General features: G+C 44.1%; 1 protein-coding gene across 1 annotated transcript in view; it reads right to left on the reverse strand.

Annotated features, from left to right (window-relative positions):
- MYO19 (myosin XIX) overlaps nucleotides 1–19492 on the reverse strand; it is a 54248-nt gene that overhangs the window by 5480 nt on the left and 29276 nt on the right. Inside the window, exons 11-23 of the mRNA XM_087717716.1 lie at nucleotides 18581–18671; nucleotides 17100–17271; nucleotides 16599–16672; nucleotides 16123–16244; nucleotides 15887–16000; nucleotides 14462–14638; nucleotides 11607–11765; nucleotides 9718–9825; nucleotides 8359–8429; nucleotides 6723–6835; nucleotides 2937–3109; nucleotides 1783–1912; nucleotides 488–573 (exon numbers count right to left, since the gene is read on the reverse strand). Of these exons, the coding sequence (XP_087573842.1) occupies nucleotides 488–573; nucleotides 1783–1912; nucleotides 2937–3109; nucleotides 6723–6835; nucleotides 8359–8429; nucleotides 9718–9825; nucleotides 11607–11765; nucleotides 14462–14638; nucleotides 15887–16000; nucleotides 16123–16244; nucleotides 16599–16672; nucleotides 17100–17271; nucleotides 18581–18671 (1590 nt within the window). The remainder of the gene's footprint in view (nucleotides 1–487; nucleotides 574–1782; nucleotides 1913–2936; nucleotides 3110–6722; nucleotides 6836–8358; nucleotides 8430–9717; nucleotides 9826–11606; nucleotides 11766–14461; nucleotides 14639–15886; nucleotides 16001–16122; nucleotides 16245–16598; nucleotides 16673–17099; nucleotides 17272–18580; nucleotides 18672–19492) is intronic.

The raw sequence follows: 19492 nt of genomic DNA on the forward strand, positions 1-19492 counted from the left end.
CGTTTATTATTTTACCAATTAGATTTATTTGCCGCTCATCTTGCTTCAAAGTGGGTGACTTACAACATTAAAAGTAATAAAACCGTAAAAAACGGGTATTTCTGATACAAATAAAATTGCAGTTAAAAGATGGAGAGGGAGGGAGCAGGATGTGAAGGGGGTGAGGTGGGATCTATCTAGTGCTTACAGAGTGATTATTCCTGCGTTGTATCTGAAAGCAATTCTTTACGATGCGGTTTTCATCACTTTGAGGAAAAAGCCACCAATTCTGTCCATGCTTCTACCCAACCTGTCGAGACTCTTCACCAACATGTTTCAATGCATTTGTAGGCATAAGGACTAGAAACTCTTGAAAAACATTTTTTTTTAAAAAAACCCTTTGTCCAGAACTGCAGCATGCATTTAGTTTTGTTTCCAGTTTTCAAAAAAAAAAAAGAAAATTTCTGGATGATTTTTTTTAAACCTTGTTAAACTTGATTTCTCTTACCTTCCATTTTTTCCAGGTCTGTTTTATAATCCTAACAGCTTTACGTAACCTCTGGAAATGTTTCCTAGCTAGCCACTGGCGAACAGCTACCAAAAGAAGAGAGAGAGAGAAAATGCATTAAGGGAATATGCTAGAGCAGTGTTTCTCAACCTTGGCAACTTTTAAGATTCGTGAACTTCAACTCCCAGAATACCCCAGTCAGTTATGCTGACTGGGAGTTATTGAAGTGCACACAATGTGCCAGTTGCCGGGGTTGAAAAACACTGTGTTAATAGGACACAAATGCAACTCTCTTATACTCGGAGAAATGGCGCTTCTGACTTTCTTGGAAGTTGGGAAAGTAACAGAATAAGAGAGTTGGAAAGGATCTTGGAGGTCTTCTAGTCCAACTCTCTGCTCAAGCAGGAAACCCTATGTTCTGACCGAGGCTTCCCCAAAAAGTATGAAGCAGATTCCTGGTCTGGATACAACCCCTTTTTATTAAACGAATGTGAATTCCTCTCATTCACCTTCAGCAAAGGTCTGGTAAACAGTCTTTCAAAGGTGAATTTATGGCCACAGGCCTTATCTAGCTTGGAAAGCTGCCATGTAAATATTTTCCAAACGCAGTGCTGTGAAAGGAAAGGCTTGGCACAGAGTCTCTGAGATTCACTGGACAGATCTTCACACTCCTGAAACCAATGAATGGTTTTCTGCAAAAGCCCACTCCCCTTTCGCTCCTCTTTTATTTCATCTGTCCGGGGCCATTCACCATCCACCTGAGGCTTTACTCCCAAGTCGACCCTGATTTCTTAGCTGTTCTTTTCTTCTGGCAGCTCTGCACATGCGCACACTGGGAACAGTCTCCAGCTGTTCCTCTGCCTCACTGCTGTCTAGCTCCCTAGGCACCTGATTACTGTCAGACGGCCTCGGCCCCACCTCCAACACAGAGCCTCGGCCCCACCTCCAACACTGTGCCTCCAACACAGAGCCCTCGTCCGAGCCTTCCCCAGACTCCAGGACTGGCCGATGTTCCTCCCCAACCTCCTAACTGTCCGACTCTGCTGGCCAGTGGCGGGCCACAACACCTATTTCAGGCAAATAGCTCTCCAATCTCTTCTTAAAAACCTCCAGTGTTTTTAAGGCTTTCCAGAGGGAGGGAGGAGGCATTTCCATAACTTGGTCCTTTTAAATTGAAATCTCCGTGATTGAAGCTGCAAAGCAGAAGTCTTCACTCTAAGCTAGGTCTCTCCTCTCAAAGGACATGTAGAAACTCTTCCAGATCTCTCAGTAAAGGAGCCTCCCCACCCTCTCACCTGACTGGATGACGGTTGCAGATCGTCTCTGCCTGGCGATTTTCTTCCTCCGAAACCTTCTCCAACAGCCCTGGATGCAGAACGCTTTCTCGGATAAGATAGAAGCCCTTTGGAATTCGAGAAGCTCCAACTATGAAAAACGTAAAAAATAAAATAAAAATTCTTGTTGGACCTGGGTGTAGCCAAAACAAATTCCTACCCACAGTAGTGGGCTGTGGACTGGTTCGCTCGAATCGGTAGTTTGGAGCACAGGTTGGCCCCGCCCACCCGCCTCGACGCTACTGGTCCTAGATCGGGGTGGGTTCCTGCTGTTATTACTACCAGTTCGGCGGCCGAAAAATTTTGCGTGCCCATGCAAATTTTACACTCCACGTGCGTTTGCACTAAAAACGGTCTGCGCATGCGCACAACATTAAAAAGGGGGGGAAAATAACATTGTTTCAATGAAGATTGTTCTGCGCATGTACAGAACAGAAAATCAAGATGGCGCCACCGAGGATAGAACCGGTACGGTGACGTGTCTGCCAGAATTACTACCTATTCGGCCGACACGTACCATACCAGTAGAACCCACCTCTGTCCTAGATATCTGACTTTCTGGCTTGCTCGCCCCGCCTGCAACCCAGCTAATTTGTGCGTCTCACCCGTTTTACTAACCGTGGGCTGACCTAGCAGGTGTGCATGAAGCCTCCCCCATCGTAAAAGCCTTGTTTTTAGTGCTGCGCCCAAGCACAGGTACGCACACTCACATTTTCGGCGAACTGGTTGTTAAAGTGTGTGCAGCCCACCTCTGCCTACACACACACACACACACACACACACACACACACACACACACTTTCCCCCCCCTCAGAGTCAAGATTACTTGCTCAGGACTAAGGCTCATTTCCTCTTTTCTGGTTTACAAAATAATTATGTCAATCAAAATGATTTTGTCGTTTCCCCACATCCAAGATTAGGTGGAGAGGAGGTAGAATGGAAAGGTCTGAATCTAAAGTGCGTTGCCTCCATCTCTCAGACTTGTTTTTCATGTGTCCCCATGAGGGCTAGAAACCTTCGATATTACGGAATCCTATCTTGGCAAAATTCACCCTGATTCCACTCCCCGGCCAACATTTTGTTTTCCTTTCCAAAACTCACTGGATGATCCTTACCATGGAGTTGGTCAAAAATACTTTGGTCTTGCCACAAAACAAGTGTAGGTGAGGTGATTTTGTTTCTCCAGGTTTGGCAGATGAATTAATGGGTTTCACTTGCCGAAGGATATCTTGGACCTTAGACTGCAAAGAGTCACATTCTTCTTCTATAGGAGGAGTCGCTGATTTGCCTGTGAGAGAATTTAAAAAAAAACACACACACACTGTAAAAGGTTTTAAAATATTAGCAGTCATTGTGGGCCAAACGACATGGGTTTGAACTTAACAAATACTAAGTAAAATGGGACTAACGAAAAATGTCTTGGAAATGCCAAAGCAGGTTTGGATGTTGGATGTTTATTATACTTGTATGCCGCCCTATTCCCGAGGGACTCAGGGCAGCTAACAAACAAGTGGGGAAGGGGGAAATACAAAAAACAAACAAGACAGAAACAAGATACACAAAACAGATTAAAAACAACACAACAGTCACAGCAATTCAAGTGGGGCTGGGAACTTATCAGCCCCAGGCCTGCCGGAATAGCCAGGTCTTGACGGCTTTGCAGAAAGCCAGAAGGGTGGTGAGGGTCCGAATCTCCACGGGGAGATTGTTCCAAAGGGCCGGAGCAGCCACAGAGAAGGCCCTCCCCCGAGGGGTCGACAGTCGACATTGGCTAGCTGATGGTATTCGGAGGAGGCCTAACCTGTGGGATCTAATTGGTCGTAGGGAGGTGGTGCTGTGAGATCTAAATATGCACAATCTTCCTTCCTCTTGCATGGAAATGGTGCAGCGTTTATGCAGTCTGCCTTCTTTACTGAATCTACAGGTAGTCTTCGACTTATGACTGATTGCTTAGCCGCTGCTTGAAGTTACAATGGAAGAAGGGAATTATGACCCAGATTTGAAGTTAGTGGCCATTCTCCCAGTCTGCTCTCATGTAACCACATTTTGGCCATTGGGCAACTGGTCTGCATTTACTGTAGTTTGCAGCATCCTGCGGTTATGTGACCATAATGTTTTTTCCAGAAAAGGAAGGGGGGGGAGGAATGCCCCACAGCAAACAATGGCTTCGCTTAGAGACTGTGGTGTTCGCTTTACGACCGCAGCGTTCTGTAAGGACCTGCCTTAACTAGTTCCTCAGGAAAGTAAGACTCTTGAATCCGTTCGGTTGAATCAAAAGAACTTTTACTGAGCGAGAAAAGTGATTGCAGGAAAGCAAGGCGGGATCTGAAGAAGCCTGCGTGAAGCACACAGCATTCTTTCGTTTCCCCAAACCCCCTGATCAGTCCACCAACAGCCAATGTGATACCACAAGATTGTTATGGAAACTGAAGGGCTAGGCAAATAACAGATCATCCTCAAGACATGATGGCCTACACGTCAAGCTGGGACCAGTCAAGAAGGAATCTGCTCCATCTCCAAAGACAGTTTCCTCCCCACATCCCTAATTCCCAAGCAGTTATACAGTCAAAGCAAAACCATGCCAGCGCTCCTCCTCCCACCTTCTAACAGAATTGGCAGGACAGGATGGGGGACCTGACCCATTCGCTTTATGACGGATGCAAAAAAAATCATAAATGTGGTCACGGGATGGTCTGCTTAACAACCATCCTAACTTACAAGAGCGATTACGGGCACAATTACAGTAGTAAGTCGATGAGTAACTGTACACAACAGTCCTGTGAAATGGTGTACTTGCCCCAGCTGCTAACAGTTTGAAAGCATGCAAATGCAATTAGGTAAATAGGCACTGTTCTGACCGAGGCTTCCCCAGCAGCACGAAGCCGGGTCCTCGTCCCGATAAACCCCTTTTATTTAATTGACAGTGAATTCCTCTCCAGCAAAATCTTTCCTCTCCCATCGTCTTTCAAGATAGTTCACAATTACTGACCTTTATTGGGCTTGGTGAGTGGCCAGGCCCATATCTTTTAGACGCCGCAATACTTGGCAAGAATGCAGGAATGAACGAATTGTCTCCTGCAAACTCCACTCCCCTTTCGCTCCTCTTTTATTCCTTCTGGGAGGGGGCCATTCACCATCCACCTGTGGCCTTGCTCCCAAGTCGACCCCTGTTCTTTAGCTGTTTCCTTCGTTTGGCAATTCTGCATCCGCACACTGGGAACAGGCTCCAGCTGTTCGTCTGCCCCACTGATCTCCGACTCTGATAATTGTCAGATGGCCCAGGACCCATCTCTGCCTCTGACACAGAGCCCTCATCAGACCTTTCCCCAGACTCCAGGACTGGCCCATGTTCCTCCCCAACCTCCTCACTGTCTGAATCTGCTGCCAGCTCCACTGGCTGCTGGTGGGCCACAACAGGTACCACTTTGGTGGGAAGATAACAGCATTCACCTTGGCATACAGTCATACTGGTCACATGACCACAGAAGCTCCCTTGGCTAAGAAACGTATATGAGCAGCTCCCCCCAGAATCGGACACGACTAGACAGGGGAAGCGTTTACCTTTACCAACCCATGTAGTTTGGCTCCATGATGGGGAAGTCCTAATCTAAGCTTACCTCTACTAGCCAGCTTTGTTCTGCTAAAGCAAGAAGAGAGGGGTAAAGTGGGTTGCTTGGAGAGAGAGAGAGGCTGCCGTAGAGAGAAGCAGGTTTTTGGGAAGAGTGGAAGAAGAATCCAAGAAGAACTAGGAAAAGCAGAAGGGCAGTTGGAAAGAAAGTGGGCAATTCATTTGATTAGCTGACAACAACAAAAAATAAATCAAAAACTAAACCAAACACCAATAATTATTCCTGGATTAGTATACAGGCACTCCTCGAATTACGACCACAACTGAGCCCAAAATTTAGGTTGTTAAGTGAAACAGTTGTTAAGTGAGCTTGCCCCACTTTATGACTTTTCACACCCTTATTGTTAAGTGAATCATTTCACTTATTAAACTAGTAAGACGGTAGTTAAGTGAATCTGGATTCCCCATTGACTTTGTTGGTCAGGTGGTCACAAAAGGGGATCACATGACCTTGGGACACTGCAGCCGCCATAAATGCGAACCACTTGCCGAGCATCTGAATTTTGATTGTGTGATCCCTGAGATGCTGCAAAGATTGTAATGGTATAGTATAGCCTTTATTGTCATTGTACAAAATAAACACAACGGAATTTAACTCATAACTCATTTTTTCAGTGCCCTTGTAACTTTGAATCGTCACTAAATGAACTGTTGTAAGTGGAGGACTGTTTAGATGCTTGGTTTTTTGTTTACAAATAGTGACAAATGAAATGTACTTCCCTACCAGAAAGGAGCACTGAGTTATTTGTGTGATTCTTCAAGTGATAATTTGGGAATTCGTGTATATTTGGATAAAGTTTTCCAGAGCAGGGGTCTCCAACCTTGGTCACTTTAAGCCTGGCGGACTTCAACTCCCAGAATTCCCCAGCCAACTTTGCTTGAAGACCTTGCATGCCCCAAGCTGATAAAGTCAATCTTGGAGATAGTTGTGAAGAAGAAGAAAAAAAATGAAACTTTGACTTTGGTTTGGTTGATTAGAAAAGATTTGGTGTTATAGGAATGGCCAGTTGTATATTCATGGGTAAAAGCAAAAAGTTGAGGTTGGGGTGTATTTATCTTGTGCTGTGCTAAGAAGAGTTGGAAGTCAATGGCCTTTTTCTTTCTTTTTTCTCTTTCTCCTTGTATCTCTCACCCGGCCTTTTCCCTTCAATGTCCTATTTTTTCTTCTCTTTTTTGTACTTTATATAATAAAACAAAACTTTAATAACCATGAAAAAAAATAACCTTAGCGATAGTCCATGCTATTACCACTTAGATACAACCTTAAGCTTACCATTCTCTGCCTCATGGGAAAAGTCATTTCCTTGACTGGATGTTGCTTTCAGATTCCGTTTCTTTAATTTCTTCAGCAGCCCATAACGTTCTAAAAAGCTTCCGAAGGAAATCCTGCCAGGAAAGCAGTAGGGGAAAGAAATGATCCAATGCATAATTCAATTCTGTATACTTCTATACAAACAGCCCTCAACCTATCACTGTAATTGAGCCTGGAAATAAGCTATTAAATCATGCCAGTTATTAAACAGGTCACCAGGTGACCATGCCTGATTTTATGACCTTTTTTCTGATGGTCATTAAGCAAATCCATTGTCTGCAATGGGCTTTTTTTTTTACAGGAAACCAGAAGTAAATACCAGTCTCTGGCAAGTGTGTGTGTGTGTGTGTGTGTGTGTGTGTGTGTAATGGTTATATATATATCTATGTATATATGTGAATATAGACACATACACACACATATATACATACATACACACGTACATACACATACATATATACACACACATACATATATATATATATATATATACACACATACACATGCATACATATACATACTACTTACACACACACACATATATATACATACATACATGCATGCATGCATGCATACACACATACATACATAATGGTCACATGATCATGTGACACTTCAAATAGCGATATATATATGTGGGTTGATTGCCAAGCACCCAAAATGTGATTGCATGACCCAAGGGAGGGACGCTGAAACTTCAAATCTGGGGTTTTTTAAGTCGCCTTGGGAAGGTCTGTTGTAACTATGTATGTCCAATCGATGTACTAATTAAATGAATTGTGGAAGCATAACTTTCTCTTTTACTCTTTCTCTCCATCCCTCTGCCATTCCTCCACTCTACTCCAACCCCTTCAGCTACCCCTTTGCTTCTGGCTCTGATTCATGATGGACCTTTCAGGCCCTCCTAAAAGAAACAATGTGGAGAAATGGTGGCATTTATGAAGGACCATCTCTAGGGGAGATGTATAGGGATAGTTATCACTGCACTCCACCTATGTTAACAATGAATGTATTTTGGGGCAATTGAGTGATTCCAAATCAAAGGATCTGGCAACCTAGAAGTTGCTTTAAATAGTTCTATTTCTAAAGTTCAGGATGTTGCAAATAGGACCAGCAGGCTTGGAGGAATTCAAAAAATTTGCAGAAGCACAAAATGGTATATACTTAGCAAAATTATCAGTAATTAACCAATAACTTGCTTTGAGGCTATCAGCTGATAACAGGAATAGCAGATGAAACCTACTGAATGTTATGTCAGCATGCTAGTCAAACAGTCACATTAAATTTGGATATAAGCAAAAGGCTTATAGTGTAAAATAAATTACCCAACTGTACACAACAAATAAATACCTTAAGAGACAAAGGTGCTGGAATCTTCATACATTTATTGTGTGGGGTTTGGCTTGTAGGATTTTTTTTAAAAAAGGGGGGGAATCCTCTCCCACCACTGACAACTCAACTTATTGGGAATGAGATGATAATTACTGTAGGTATACAAACCATTTCCAAATATTATCAGGGCAATGAGAGAAAAATGCAGGAAAAAATATACAAGCCAGGAAAATCATAAATAAGGAAAGAAATGCAACCTCTTTACCTAACTGGAAAGCCAGCTGCACTGATGTTGACAGTTTCCACAATGCCACATGCCTCCAACTGCTGCAGAACCTGGAACAGAAAGCAGCTTTGAAGAATGCACCACCCCAAAAACTCTTCCCACTCCTGGGGATCACCCTGTCAGACCTGCAAGCCATGTTTTTGGACTTCAGGCCTGCCACACTTTCTACCGTGGGAAAAATGGGAGGTGGGATTATTTGGAGTTGGGTGATATGTAGCCATAACAACATTCTTTCTCAGAAAGTCAAGGTCACTTTTGTCCCTGCACATGGCCGGATGTGGATGGGAGGAATCTGTCTTTGTGGTAACAAAGATTAGGACCATGTGTTAGACTTGTGGGTGTTGGGGCAGGGGCTTGGACTTTCTTTTGGGTGGGGAAAACCTGGAAGCTTTCAGATTTTTCCCAGATGACAACTCTAATAAATTGGAACTTGGAGGAAACTTGGGAGTTTTATTTCATTGGGGGTGTTTTTTGGAACCTTGACACACACACTCCAAGAAGCCTTCAGAGACAGAAGGGTCTGAGAAGTGCAATAAGAACCATAAGCGGTGTAGAAACTAAATTCTACAAAGGGAAACTGAAAGTGCTGGATATGTTGGGTATCTTGATAAAAATTGACCTTGAAGGGATATGACGAATATCTGAAAGAAGCCCAGAGGAAGGTGAATACTTCTCCATTCTCATTTCAGAGCTTGAAGTGGATTTTAATTACCAGGAGGCAGGTTCTAAATGAAGGTTGGAGAAAAAGTCCAAAGGATAAGAGTAGAATAGAATAGAATAACAGAGTTGGAAGGGACCTTGGAGGTCTTCTAGTCCAATCCTCTGCCTAGACAGGAAACCCTACACCATTTCAGGCAAATGGTTATCCGACATCTTATTAAAGACTTCCAGTGTTGGAGCATTCACAACTTCTGGAGACAAGTTGTGATTAATTGTTCTAACCGTCAGGGAATTTCTCCTTAGTTCTAAGTTGCTTCTCTCCTTGATTAGTTTCCACCCATTGCTTCTTGTCCTGCCCTCAGGTGCCTTGGAGAATAGTTTGACTCCCTCTTTTTTGTGGCAGCCCCTGAGATATTGGAAGACTGCTATCATGTCTCCCCTAGTACTTATTTTCCTTATTTTCATTTCATTCCATGGGCCAGATCTAAGCGCCCATGGGCCTTGAGTTTGATACCCCTGCCCTATAAGGCAGTGTTTCTCAACCTTGGAGACTTGAAGTTCTGTGGACTTCAACTCCCAGAATCCCCCAGCCAGGTTGAGAAACACTGCTATAAGGTGCCCTTGAGGGGTGTAGGGGAAAACATAAATAAATAAATAAATAAATAGTGTACAGGTCACCTCCTCTTTTCTGAAAACAGCCGCCTTGCAGTCTGTGTTGGGCTTAATGCACCGGATGTAGTGCGGGGTGGTGCTGTGCAGGATCTCCATCAGCTGCTCGAGGGAACCCTGCAGGAGAAACAAGAGAAATGGGCTCTTGAGGCTTTTGGAAAGAAAAGAACTGATCTGCAGCATAATGCATTCCTGTTCAAAGCTGCAATTCATTAGCATGGCTCTTTTCTAAGGCATCCCAAATACATATTGTCTCCTGGTTTTATCCCTTCCCACTGCAGCCAGCTGCAATCTGTGCCTGCTACACTCATCGGAATCACGCCTCATAAGAAGCCTGGGGGAAGCAGGATGTGAAAGCAAAGCAAAGTAAAGCTGGGGGAAGCAGGGCACTATGTGAAGCCAAGGGACTGACTCAGTGGTGGGTTGCAGGCGGTACGCCCCGGTATGGGTGTACCGGATCCTGCCCAGAGCACTGGGTACCGTGCTCCGGAGGGCCCACCCGCCCGAGCTTCTTACCTGTGCTTTAAGCTTTTGGCGCTTCCACGCACGTGCATGGCCGAGCAGCTGGAGCGTTGCAGAGGCTTGCAGAAGCGTCATTTGACGCTACAACACATGCGCGCACCGTGCACCACGCACATACATGTGGGTGACTCCAGGGCCGTTACAACCATAGTGGTAGGAACGGAATCCGGAACCCACCACTGGACTGACTGGAATAATTTGAGGTTTTTCCTGCCGGCTTCCCCTATGTCTTTGCTTATGGGAAGCTGGCAGGCAAGGCTGCAAATGGGAATCATGTCACTGTGGGGTGGTGCAGTCATCCTAAGCGGCAGCTGGTTGCCAAGTGTCCAAATCGTGATCATGTGACTGCAGGGTCCTGGGATGGTCAGAACTTCAAAGACCAGCCGGAAGTACAGGTAGTCCTCGACTTGCGATAGTTCTTTTAGTGACTATTCAAAAGTACAATTAGTCCTTGATTTACAACAGTTCTTTTCGTGACCCTTCAAAGTTACCATGGCATTGAAAAATGTCACTTATCTTTATCTTTCACACTTATAACCATTGCAGCATTCCTATGGTCACGTGATCAAAATTCAGACATTACCAAGTGACTCGCATTTATGACGGTCACCGTGTCTGGGAGCCATGTAATCCCCCTTTTATGATCTTCCGATAAACTATGGGTATATCAGATTCTCTTAACAGCAGGGTTGCTAACTTAACAACTGCCGTGATTCACTTAACAACTATGGCAAGGAAGGTCATAAAATGGGCAAAACTCACTTTGCCACCATCTCACTTAGCAACAGAAATGTTGGACTCAGTGGGGGTCATAAATCAAGGACTAACTGCATTACTTATTCGGTTCTGTTACGATTTCAAATGGTCATTGAACAAACGGCTGGTAACTGAGGATTATAGCAATAGCAATAGCATAGCAGTTAGACTTATATACCGCTTCATAGGGCTTTCAGGCCTCTCTAAGCGGTTTACAGAGTCAGCATATTGCCCCCAACAACAATCCGGGTCCTCATTTTACCCACCTCGGAAGGATGGAAGGCTGAGTCAACCCTGAGCCGGTGAGATTTGAACAGCCGAACTGCAGAACTGCAGTCAGCTGAAGTAGCCTGCAGTGCTGCATTTAACCACTGCGCCACCTCGGCTCTACTTCTTACACTTTAACGATTTGTCCTCTGCTCGTACAGCATCCCAGAAGACCATCCTGCCTCCCTTACCTGTGATCTCCTGTTCTAAGAATCTCACTTCCTCCTCTTCCTTTGGTTTAACAAATACAGGTTTGGGGGCTCACTACTGTAGGAGGAAAGCATTGGGGGGGGGGAAGGGAGGGGAGGAGAAATGAAGCACAATCTAAATTGAAATCTGTAAATGGGACGAACCTTAAATTTTGAGACGACTGTGACAAGTGCAGGTTTTGCTTGAGCCTTTGTATCATTTTCGTCAGGTTTGCTGTGTGTCTCTTCGACAGGAAACAGTTTCTGAAGCAAGGTGTCCTGGGATTGTTGCAGCAATAGGACCAACTCCGGGGGAACAGGATCCTGTATTTTTTAAAGAAAATGAGGTGGCAGGCTGAACCAAAGTAGACCCCAAGCCTGAACCCAAACTAGGGTCTCATGATATTAAGCTTTAACTGTTCATATATAGAAATTGCAAAGGTTTGCTTTTAGGACATGGTGCGGTTAGACACGGGTTAGAAACACATGAAATCTGCTGAAGCAAAGTATCTAATTTAACCTATTTGCTGGCTTGACTGTAAATCTGTCTGGAAGACACATTTTAGTTCCTCAAATGTATGCTATAGTTGACCGTTGGCTGACTATGTATTATAACTTCCTGTAGACATAATATTGCTGTAACTCAAGGGCAAATCTTGAGGGGTGTTTCCAAAACTAACAGATGGCTTTAGCTGAAAGCGATAATCTATATAAGGAATTTCCTGACTTTCACTCTTGGTTCAGGCCATTGTTCCCGAACCTGCGCAATAAACATTTCCTTCCCTGAAGAGCTGGCTTGCGTGTCCTGTCTTTTCTACAACAAAAAAACAGAAGCAGACGAATTACCAGACTTTGTCATAGCGAACCATAAACATACAGAACAAATTCTAAGTGCATTTGAGTGTTGCAGCAGAAAGGGCTTCTGATAAAAATTCCAGTCCTTGCTCCGCCCCCAATGTATCTTGGGAGGGAGGGAGGGAGGGCTGGTGTTCCGAAGGGTGGGTGCCACTACAGAGCAGGCCACTTTCTAGATCCTATTGGATGGAACTGCTTAATGGATGGAGTACGTCTACTCCAGGCAGAAACAGATTTAACAAATTAACAGAGTTGGAAGGGACCCTATAGGTCATCTAGTCCAAACTCCCCGCTCAAGCAGGAGACCCTACATCATTTCTGATGGATGGCAGTCTAGTCTCTTCTTGAAAGCTTCCAGTGATGAAGCTCCCATAACCTCTGAAGGAAACTTCTGTTCTATTGATCGACTGCTCTCACTGTCAGAAAATTCTTCCTTTTTCCAGGTTGAATCTCTCCTTGATCACTTTCCATCCATTATTCCTTGTCTGGCCTTCGGGTGCCTTCGAAAATAGCTTGACCCCCTTCCTCTCTGTTGCAGCCCCTCAAATATTGGAAGATTGCTATCCTGGTCCTTCTCTTCCCTAGACTAGCCATGCCCAATTCCTGCAACCATTCATCTTATGTTTTAGACTCCAGTCCCCTCATCATCTTTGTTGCTCTTCTCTGCACTCTTTCCAGAGTCTCCACATCTTTTCTACATCGTGGCAACCAAAACTGGATGCAGGATTCTAGGCGTGGTCTTACTAGGGCTTTATAGAGTGATATTAGTACCTCATGTATTTCAAACCATGAACTACAGAAAAGTTTATATATATATATATATATATCTAACCTTTTTGCTACACAAAAGCTTCAGAAAGGAGACCCCAACCAACAGCCAGATATATAATATTTATTAGTGCATCTGTGCACAAAATTTAAAATTTTGTGGGGATGGTATCATACTATTGTTGGAGGAACTGCAGGAGAATTTTTTCCTTAGATAAAATGGTGTGGAAAAAATATTCATATATTGTATATCAATAAATGTTATCTTGTGCATTCTTTTGGCCTGTAAGGTCAGCAGATGATGGTTTAAATTGGTGCTGTTCCCTGTTACCAAAGATTCAAGTGGCATGTGCAGGGACCTTCTCTGTGACAGCATCCTTCCTATTTTTACAACTCACTTTTAAAAGGGTGATATTTGTTATATCAGAAAATAATAAGAAAATGAGGCAGAGAGAGAGAGAGGGAGGGAGAGATGGAGGGAGGGAAGAAGATAGAGATGAAAGGAGGGAGTGTGAGAGAGAGAGAGACAGAGGGAGGGGGAGAGAGAGAGAAAGAGACAGAGAGGGAGAGACGGAGGGAGGGAGAGAGACAGAGAGGGAGGAAGAGATGGAGGAAGGGAGAAACGGAGGGAGGGAAGGAGGGAGAGAGAGAGGGAGGTAGGGAGAGAGGGAGGGAGAGTGAGACAGAGGGAAGGAGGGGGAGAGAGAGGGGAGAGAGGGAGGGAGGGAAGGAGAAACAGAGGGAGGGAAGGAGGGAGAGAGAGAGGGAGGTAGGGAGAGAGGGAGGAAGAGAGAGACAGAGGGAAGGAGGGGGAGAGAGAGGGGAGAGAGAGAGGGAAGGAGGGAGGGGGAGAGAGAGGGAGAGACGGAGGGAGTGAGGGAGAGAGACAGAGAGGGAGGGAGAGACGGAGGAAAGGAGAGACGGAGGGAGGGAAGGAGGGAGGGAGAGAGGGAGGGAGAGAGAGAGAGGGAGGGAGAGAGAGACAGAGGGAAGGAGGAGGGAGAGAGAGAGAGGGAGGGAAGGAGGGAGGGGGAGAGAGACAGAGGGAAGTAGGGGGGGAGAGGGGGAGAGGGAGGGAGAGCGAGAGGGAGAGACGGAGGGAGGGAAGAAGGAAGAGGGATGAGAGAGAGAGAGGGAGAGAGAGAGAGGGGGGGTACTGAGACTTGAACTACGCTTTGCTTTTTTAAACAACTGGATCATTTTCTTTAATTGCCCACGCATTAAACCTATCAAAAGCTTTATTTTACCGAAGAATTAAATATCCGTGAAAAATTGCACCAATGAAATTTGATTTTGGCCTCATTTTCAAATGGGCACTTACCAAAAAACAACTGAGAGCTCTCTGGTTTCCCTATCTCCCATTTAAATTAAGAAACGTAAGTGCTAACCAAACATACCTTATTTTTTTCCACCATACTCTCAATTCGATAGCAGACGCTACCAGCATAATGGGATACAATGAAGTTTGGCTCCTTCCTAAATTTCTCTCGGCTTACACAGGCGTTCTTGGACAGAGCCATCTCAATCCGACTTTGAAACTGCGCAGCATTGGAGGTCCAGTTAAGGCGACAGGCCTGCCAAAGGAAAGAGGGGCACAGTGGGGAAAAGTTGGCTGTGAGGAGGAAAAGGAGCAGCAGCAGCGCCAACCAAATTTAGGCATAGACGAGTATGTTGGAGGAGTCCAAAAAGGGGGGGAAATCCAATGCCATGGTCAATGTCTGTGGAGGTTCTCAATCTTTGAAGATAGCAAAGTCCACGTTCTGGACAGAGAGGACCACTGTTTTAAAAGGGGGGTCAAAGAGGCCATCTATGTCAGAACTGAACAGCCCTCTCTCAACAGAAGGGGGGGGTGAGGGGGATACAACACCACCCATCCTTTACAACACACTTTTGGCAGTTCCAAGAAGGCTTTGAACCCATTTGCATCACTCAGGTGACCTTGAGGACACAGGTAAATCTCCAAGTGGCCTCAAGGACCCTCTAAAAGGATGCAAATGACCAGCTGTCTGCAAGGAGTATAAATCCTTCCATTCCCCACCATCCAGTCCAGAGGTGGGTTGCTACCGGTTCGGCCAAACCAGGCCTGGGTCACAGAACCGGTAGCAACCCAGGCTGGTTATGCCTCCGAACCGGTTCCCTGCTCGCTGCAGCATGTTTTTTGAGCGTTTTTTAATGTTCTGTGCACGCGCAGGCCTATTTACAGGGAACTGTGGATGAGAAGCAAAACATCTTGAAGGAAAAACAAAGGAAGTCCAGTTGCCCCTTGAAAAAGCGCCTTTGGGACAAATTCTGTGGCCTTTAAATCATGCACTCATTTGTGCCTTTTAGGAAAAGATAAAAGGTTCCCTTCACACGTATGTGCTAGACGTTCCTGACTCTAGGGGGCGGTGCTCAACTTCGTTTCAAAGCCAAAGAGCCAGCGCTGTCCGAAGAGGTCTCCGTGGTCATGTGGCTGGCGTGACTCAACACCAAAGGCGCATGGAACGCTGTTACCTTCCCACCAAAGGTGGTCCCTGTTTTTCTACTTTTATTTTTCACGTGCTTTCAAACTGCTAGGTTGGGACAAGTAACAGGAGCTCACTCTGTTACACAGTGCTAGGATTCGAACCGCCAAACTGCTGACCTCTCTGATCGACAAGCTCAGCGTCTTAGCCACCGAGCCACCCTTTTTGAGCTACTGCCTCCTTTGTTTTTCCTTATGCCTTGCTTCAAGCATTGGTATTGTCATACAGTGCAAGTTTAGCCTCTTCTGCCTTGGATAGCTCTGGTGATGATGGAATAGACTTTATTTGAAAGGGAAGAAAGGGAAGCTTTGGACCTACCTCATTGAGCAAGGAGAAGATGCTCACAGGATTCCCTTCAATGGCGTCCAGGCAGGTTTGATTATCTTGGTAGTTTACAAAGGACCATTCCAGACCTTCCTCAGCGTATTCTTCCTGGAGGAATCAAAATCATAGGAAAATAGCAGGGAAGGGAGAAGGTGATTTCAATTTGCCCAAAGACCCCCGGGACACAACGACTGATATTTGCAGAAGAAAATTCACTGGCGAAGTATTACCTGTTGAGCCTTTAGAAAATGGCCGACAAAATGCTGCTGCAGTTTCTCGTTGGCGTAGTTGATGCAGAGCTGTTCCAAGTGGTTTACCGCAAAAGATTCGAAACCGTAAACATCTAGTAAACCTGGAGGTGAAGCAAAGTCAATGGGGAAGCCAGTTTCTCTTAAAGACCACATGTTTCACTTAACAACTGCAGTGGTTCCCTTAACAACTGTGGCAAAAAGGGCTGTGAAATGGGGGAAACTCACTTAACAATTGTCTTGCTTAGCAACAGAAATGTTGTGCTCAATTGCGGTCGTTGAGGATTACCTGTAGCCTCATCCCAAGCCATTTAAGGCTGTAAAGGTAATAATCAGCACCCTGGAAGAAACTGGGTGATTCCCAGGTTGCAGAAGGTTCAATGTGCAGGACATTATTTAGTTTGGATTCTAACTATTTCTGTCAGCAGTTATGCACCCAAGATGGCTCCAAAGAATACCTATGAAGTTGTTCCACACGGAATTTGAGGCACAGATGCTTTCGTTGATCACAGATACCAGCCAGTCAAAGATCCTGCAAGAAAGATGAAAAACTGTGCCAGAGGCAGATATGCTTTTGCATAGCAACAAAGAAGCCGGAAACGCAAATACGGAATTGTAGGCGAGTGTCATAAACAGGACTGAAGCTAATCAATCATGAAGGTTATGCTTTTCCTTCCAGTTAGCTTACGCTCCAGGTAGGCCTCAAGGAGGCAATGAGATTTTAAGGAATAGAATAGCGAGAGGTGCACAAACAGAGATCTATCGGCTAAAATAGCAAAGATACACAGCCATCTTAAAATGTGAATGAAAACACAGATTTTTAAGGGCATTCGATGAACGTTTGATGCTTTGGTGAAGTACCCAAGGCAGTGTTTTTCAACCTTGGCAACATGAAAAGGAATGGACTTCAGTTCCCAGAATTCCCCCAGGCAGGCAGCCATGCTGGTGTAAGGACTTACCTGGCATAAATCACCTTGGCCAGACAGTCCCTCCTTGTTTCACAGTCTGCCTTGAGGCAAGGCTTCTTGAACACCTGCCGTTGTTTCCCAGCGGTTATCGTCCGGATCCTGAGTGTGTCCAACAACTGTTCCACAGGCACTCTTAAAAGCCGGGAGGCTGTTTCTGCGAAGCCTTGGTTTAAAAGAATCATTAAAAACAAACCAAAAAAAAAAAAAAGTTAGCCACTTTTTTCTTAAAATAACCTGGCTAAATTTCTGCTCTACAATATAAAGCTTAGGAGAGAATATATTGGCTTGATCTATGGGTGGTTCAGAAATACGAAATGAGAAAACGACTATCATCCTAAAATTTTCTAAGTCAACAACTACACACACAAACACACACACACACTATATAAATACAAAGATCTGTTGGATAACCGACAGGGTTCCTACATCATAGTTAGCCCTCAATTATGACCACAACTGAGCCCAAAATTTATGTTGTTAAGTGAGAAATTTGTTAAGTGAGTTCACTTCATTTTACGACTTTTCTTGCCACATTTTTTAAGTGAATCACTGCAGTTCTCAAATTAGTAACACAGTTGTTGAGTGAATCTGGTGTCCTCCTTGACTTTGCTTGAGCAAAGGAGGACCCAGGAATGCAGCAACCGTCATAAATCTGAGTCAGTTGTCAAGCAGTTGTCAAGCAGTTGTCAAGCATCTGAATGTAAATGATGTGACCGTAGGGATGCTGCAACGGTCATAAGTGTGAAAAATGGTCATAAGTCACTTTTTCAGTGCCATTGTAACTATGAAGAGACACCAAATGAACTGTTGTAAATCAAGGACTACCGTATTTTTCAGACTCTAAGATGCACCAGAGTATAAAGCGTACCAAGATTTTGAAGAGGCAAATTAAAAAAAAAAAGGTTTTGCACTCTGTAGACCTCCAAAAAACAGCCCGTTTTTCGCAAAAACGGGCCCAATTTTGTCAAAGAGAGAGAGAGAGAGAGAGAGAGAGAGAGAGAGAGAGAGGGAGGGAGGGAGGGAGGGAGGGAGGGAGGGAGAGAGAGAGAGAGAGAGAGAGAGAGCGCATGCATAGCCTTTAGGAGGCTTATAGAGTGTTCCTGGGGGCTGTGGGTGGACGAGCAAAGAACTGCCCGTTTTTTGCTCATATTTGCCCTCTCCAGCCTCCCGGAGCACTCTGGAAGCCTCCTAAAGGCTATGCATGGCCATTTGTGCTAAGGGGGTGGGGTTTTGGTACACCAAAAATGTTGTATTCAATGTATAAGACGCACCCAGATTTTCACCCTCTTTTTTGAGGGAAAAGGATGCGTCTTATACTCTGAAAAATACGGTAACTGTATTATGACGTACTTTGCTGAATAAGCTCCAACTGACTGGTTTTACACCATCTTCAGCCATGATTTAAACCATGATTCCGCAAAGCTGAAACTAGATTGTTTTGAGACTGGAAGTCTGGTTCATGGGCAGCTCACCTTTGGCCAGATCTTCTAACTCACAAAGATGTGCCTCATCTTCTGACTCGCAGAACTGAATATTTCCCAAATGGAGAAGGCCAGCTAGTATCTGTAACAAAAAGAGATCGTTCAACTAGTTGGCTTTTCTGTATTCTGTATGGGTGATGTTTTGGGGCTGAACAAGGATCCATAAAAGGCTGCCTAAAAAGTCAACAAATGATAGAATTTCAAAAAGGTTAGGAGATGACGGATAATGAGAAAATATATTAATAAAATGGAAAAATACAAGTAGGGAAAATAGTGGTATATATACACTAATAGATAATACAAGCCTAGTAGATGAAAATTTAGGTTTAACCTAATTGTATTAACATTAATTGTATGTTAAATTATGTTGTGAATTTAAATTATTAAGGACTAAAAATTGTGGGGATTTTGAGATACACCCGGGATTGATTAAATATTGTTAATATTTGGCTTTATTAGTAATCCTACAATTTGGAATATTGAAGTTATGGTGGAATGAGCAATTTTTAAAATATTAAATGTTAGTAATTTAGTAGGGGATAAGAAATACATGGCGCAAAGAAATGCTATCTATGTTTAAATGAATTAATGGGAAAAATGATAAAGAATTATAAAGAGAGAATAATATGAAGTTGGAAGATTAGGATTACATAAATGTATTTGTATTATTATTCTTAGTGTTGTTTTAAAAAAAATTGACCCAGTCAATGCACTGTTCACAAAATATGCATGGTGTAAAAAGAAAACTGCAAATAAAACATGTTTTTTTTTTTAAAAAAAGGATCCATACTCAGAAACTGTGTTTATTGGAAATTGACCAGCAGAAGATTTGAAAAGAAACCCAGCCAAAAATGGCATGAAGCCAGGCTGCTGAAATTCAGGATATTGTAAATCACCCTCAAA

This window comes from Thamnophis sirtalis, unplaced genomic scaffold (assembly GCF_051295495.1).
Source record: "Thamnophis sirtalis isolate CommonGarterSnake01/CBP01778 unplaced genomic scaffold, rThaSir2_p1.2 scaffold_6, whole genome shotgun sequence".
Lineage (NCBI taxonomy): Eukaryota > Metazoa > Chordata > Lepidosauria > Squamata > Natricidae > Thamnophis > Thamnophis sirtalis.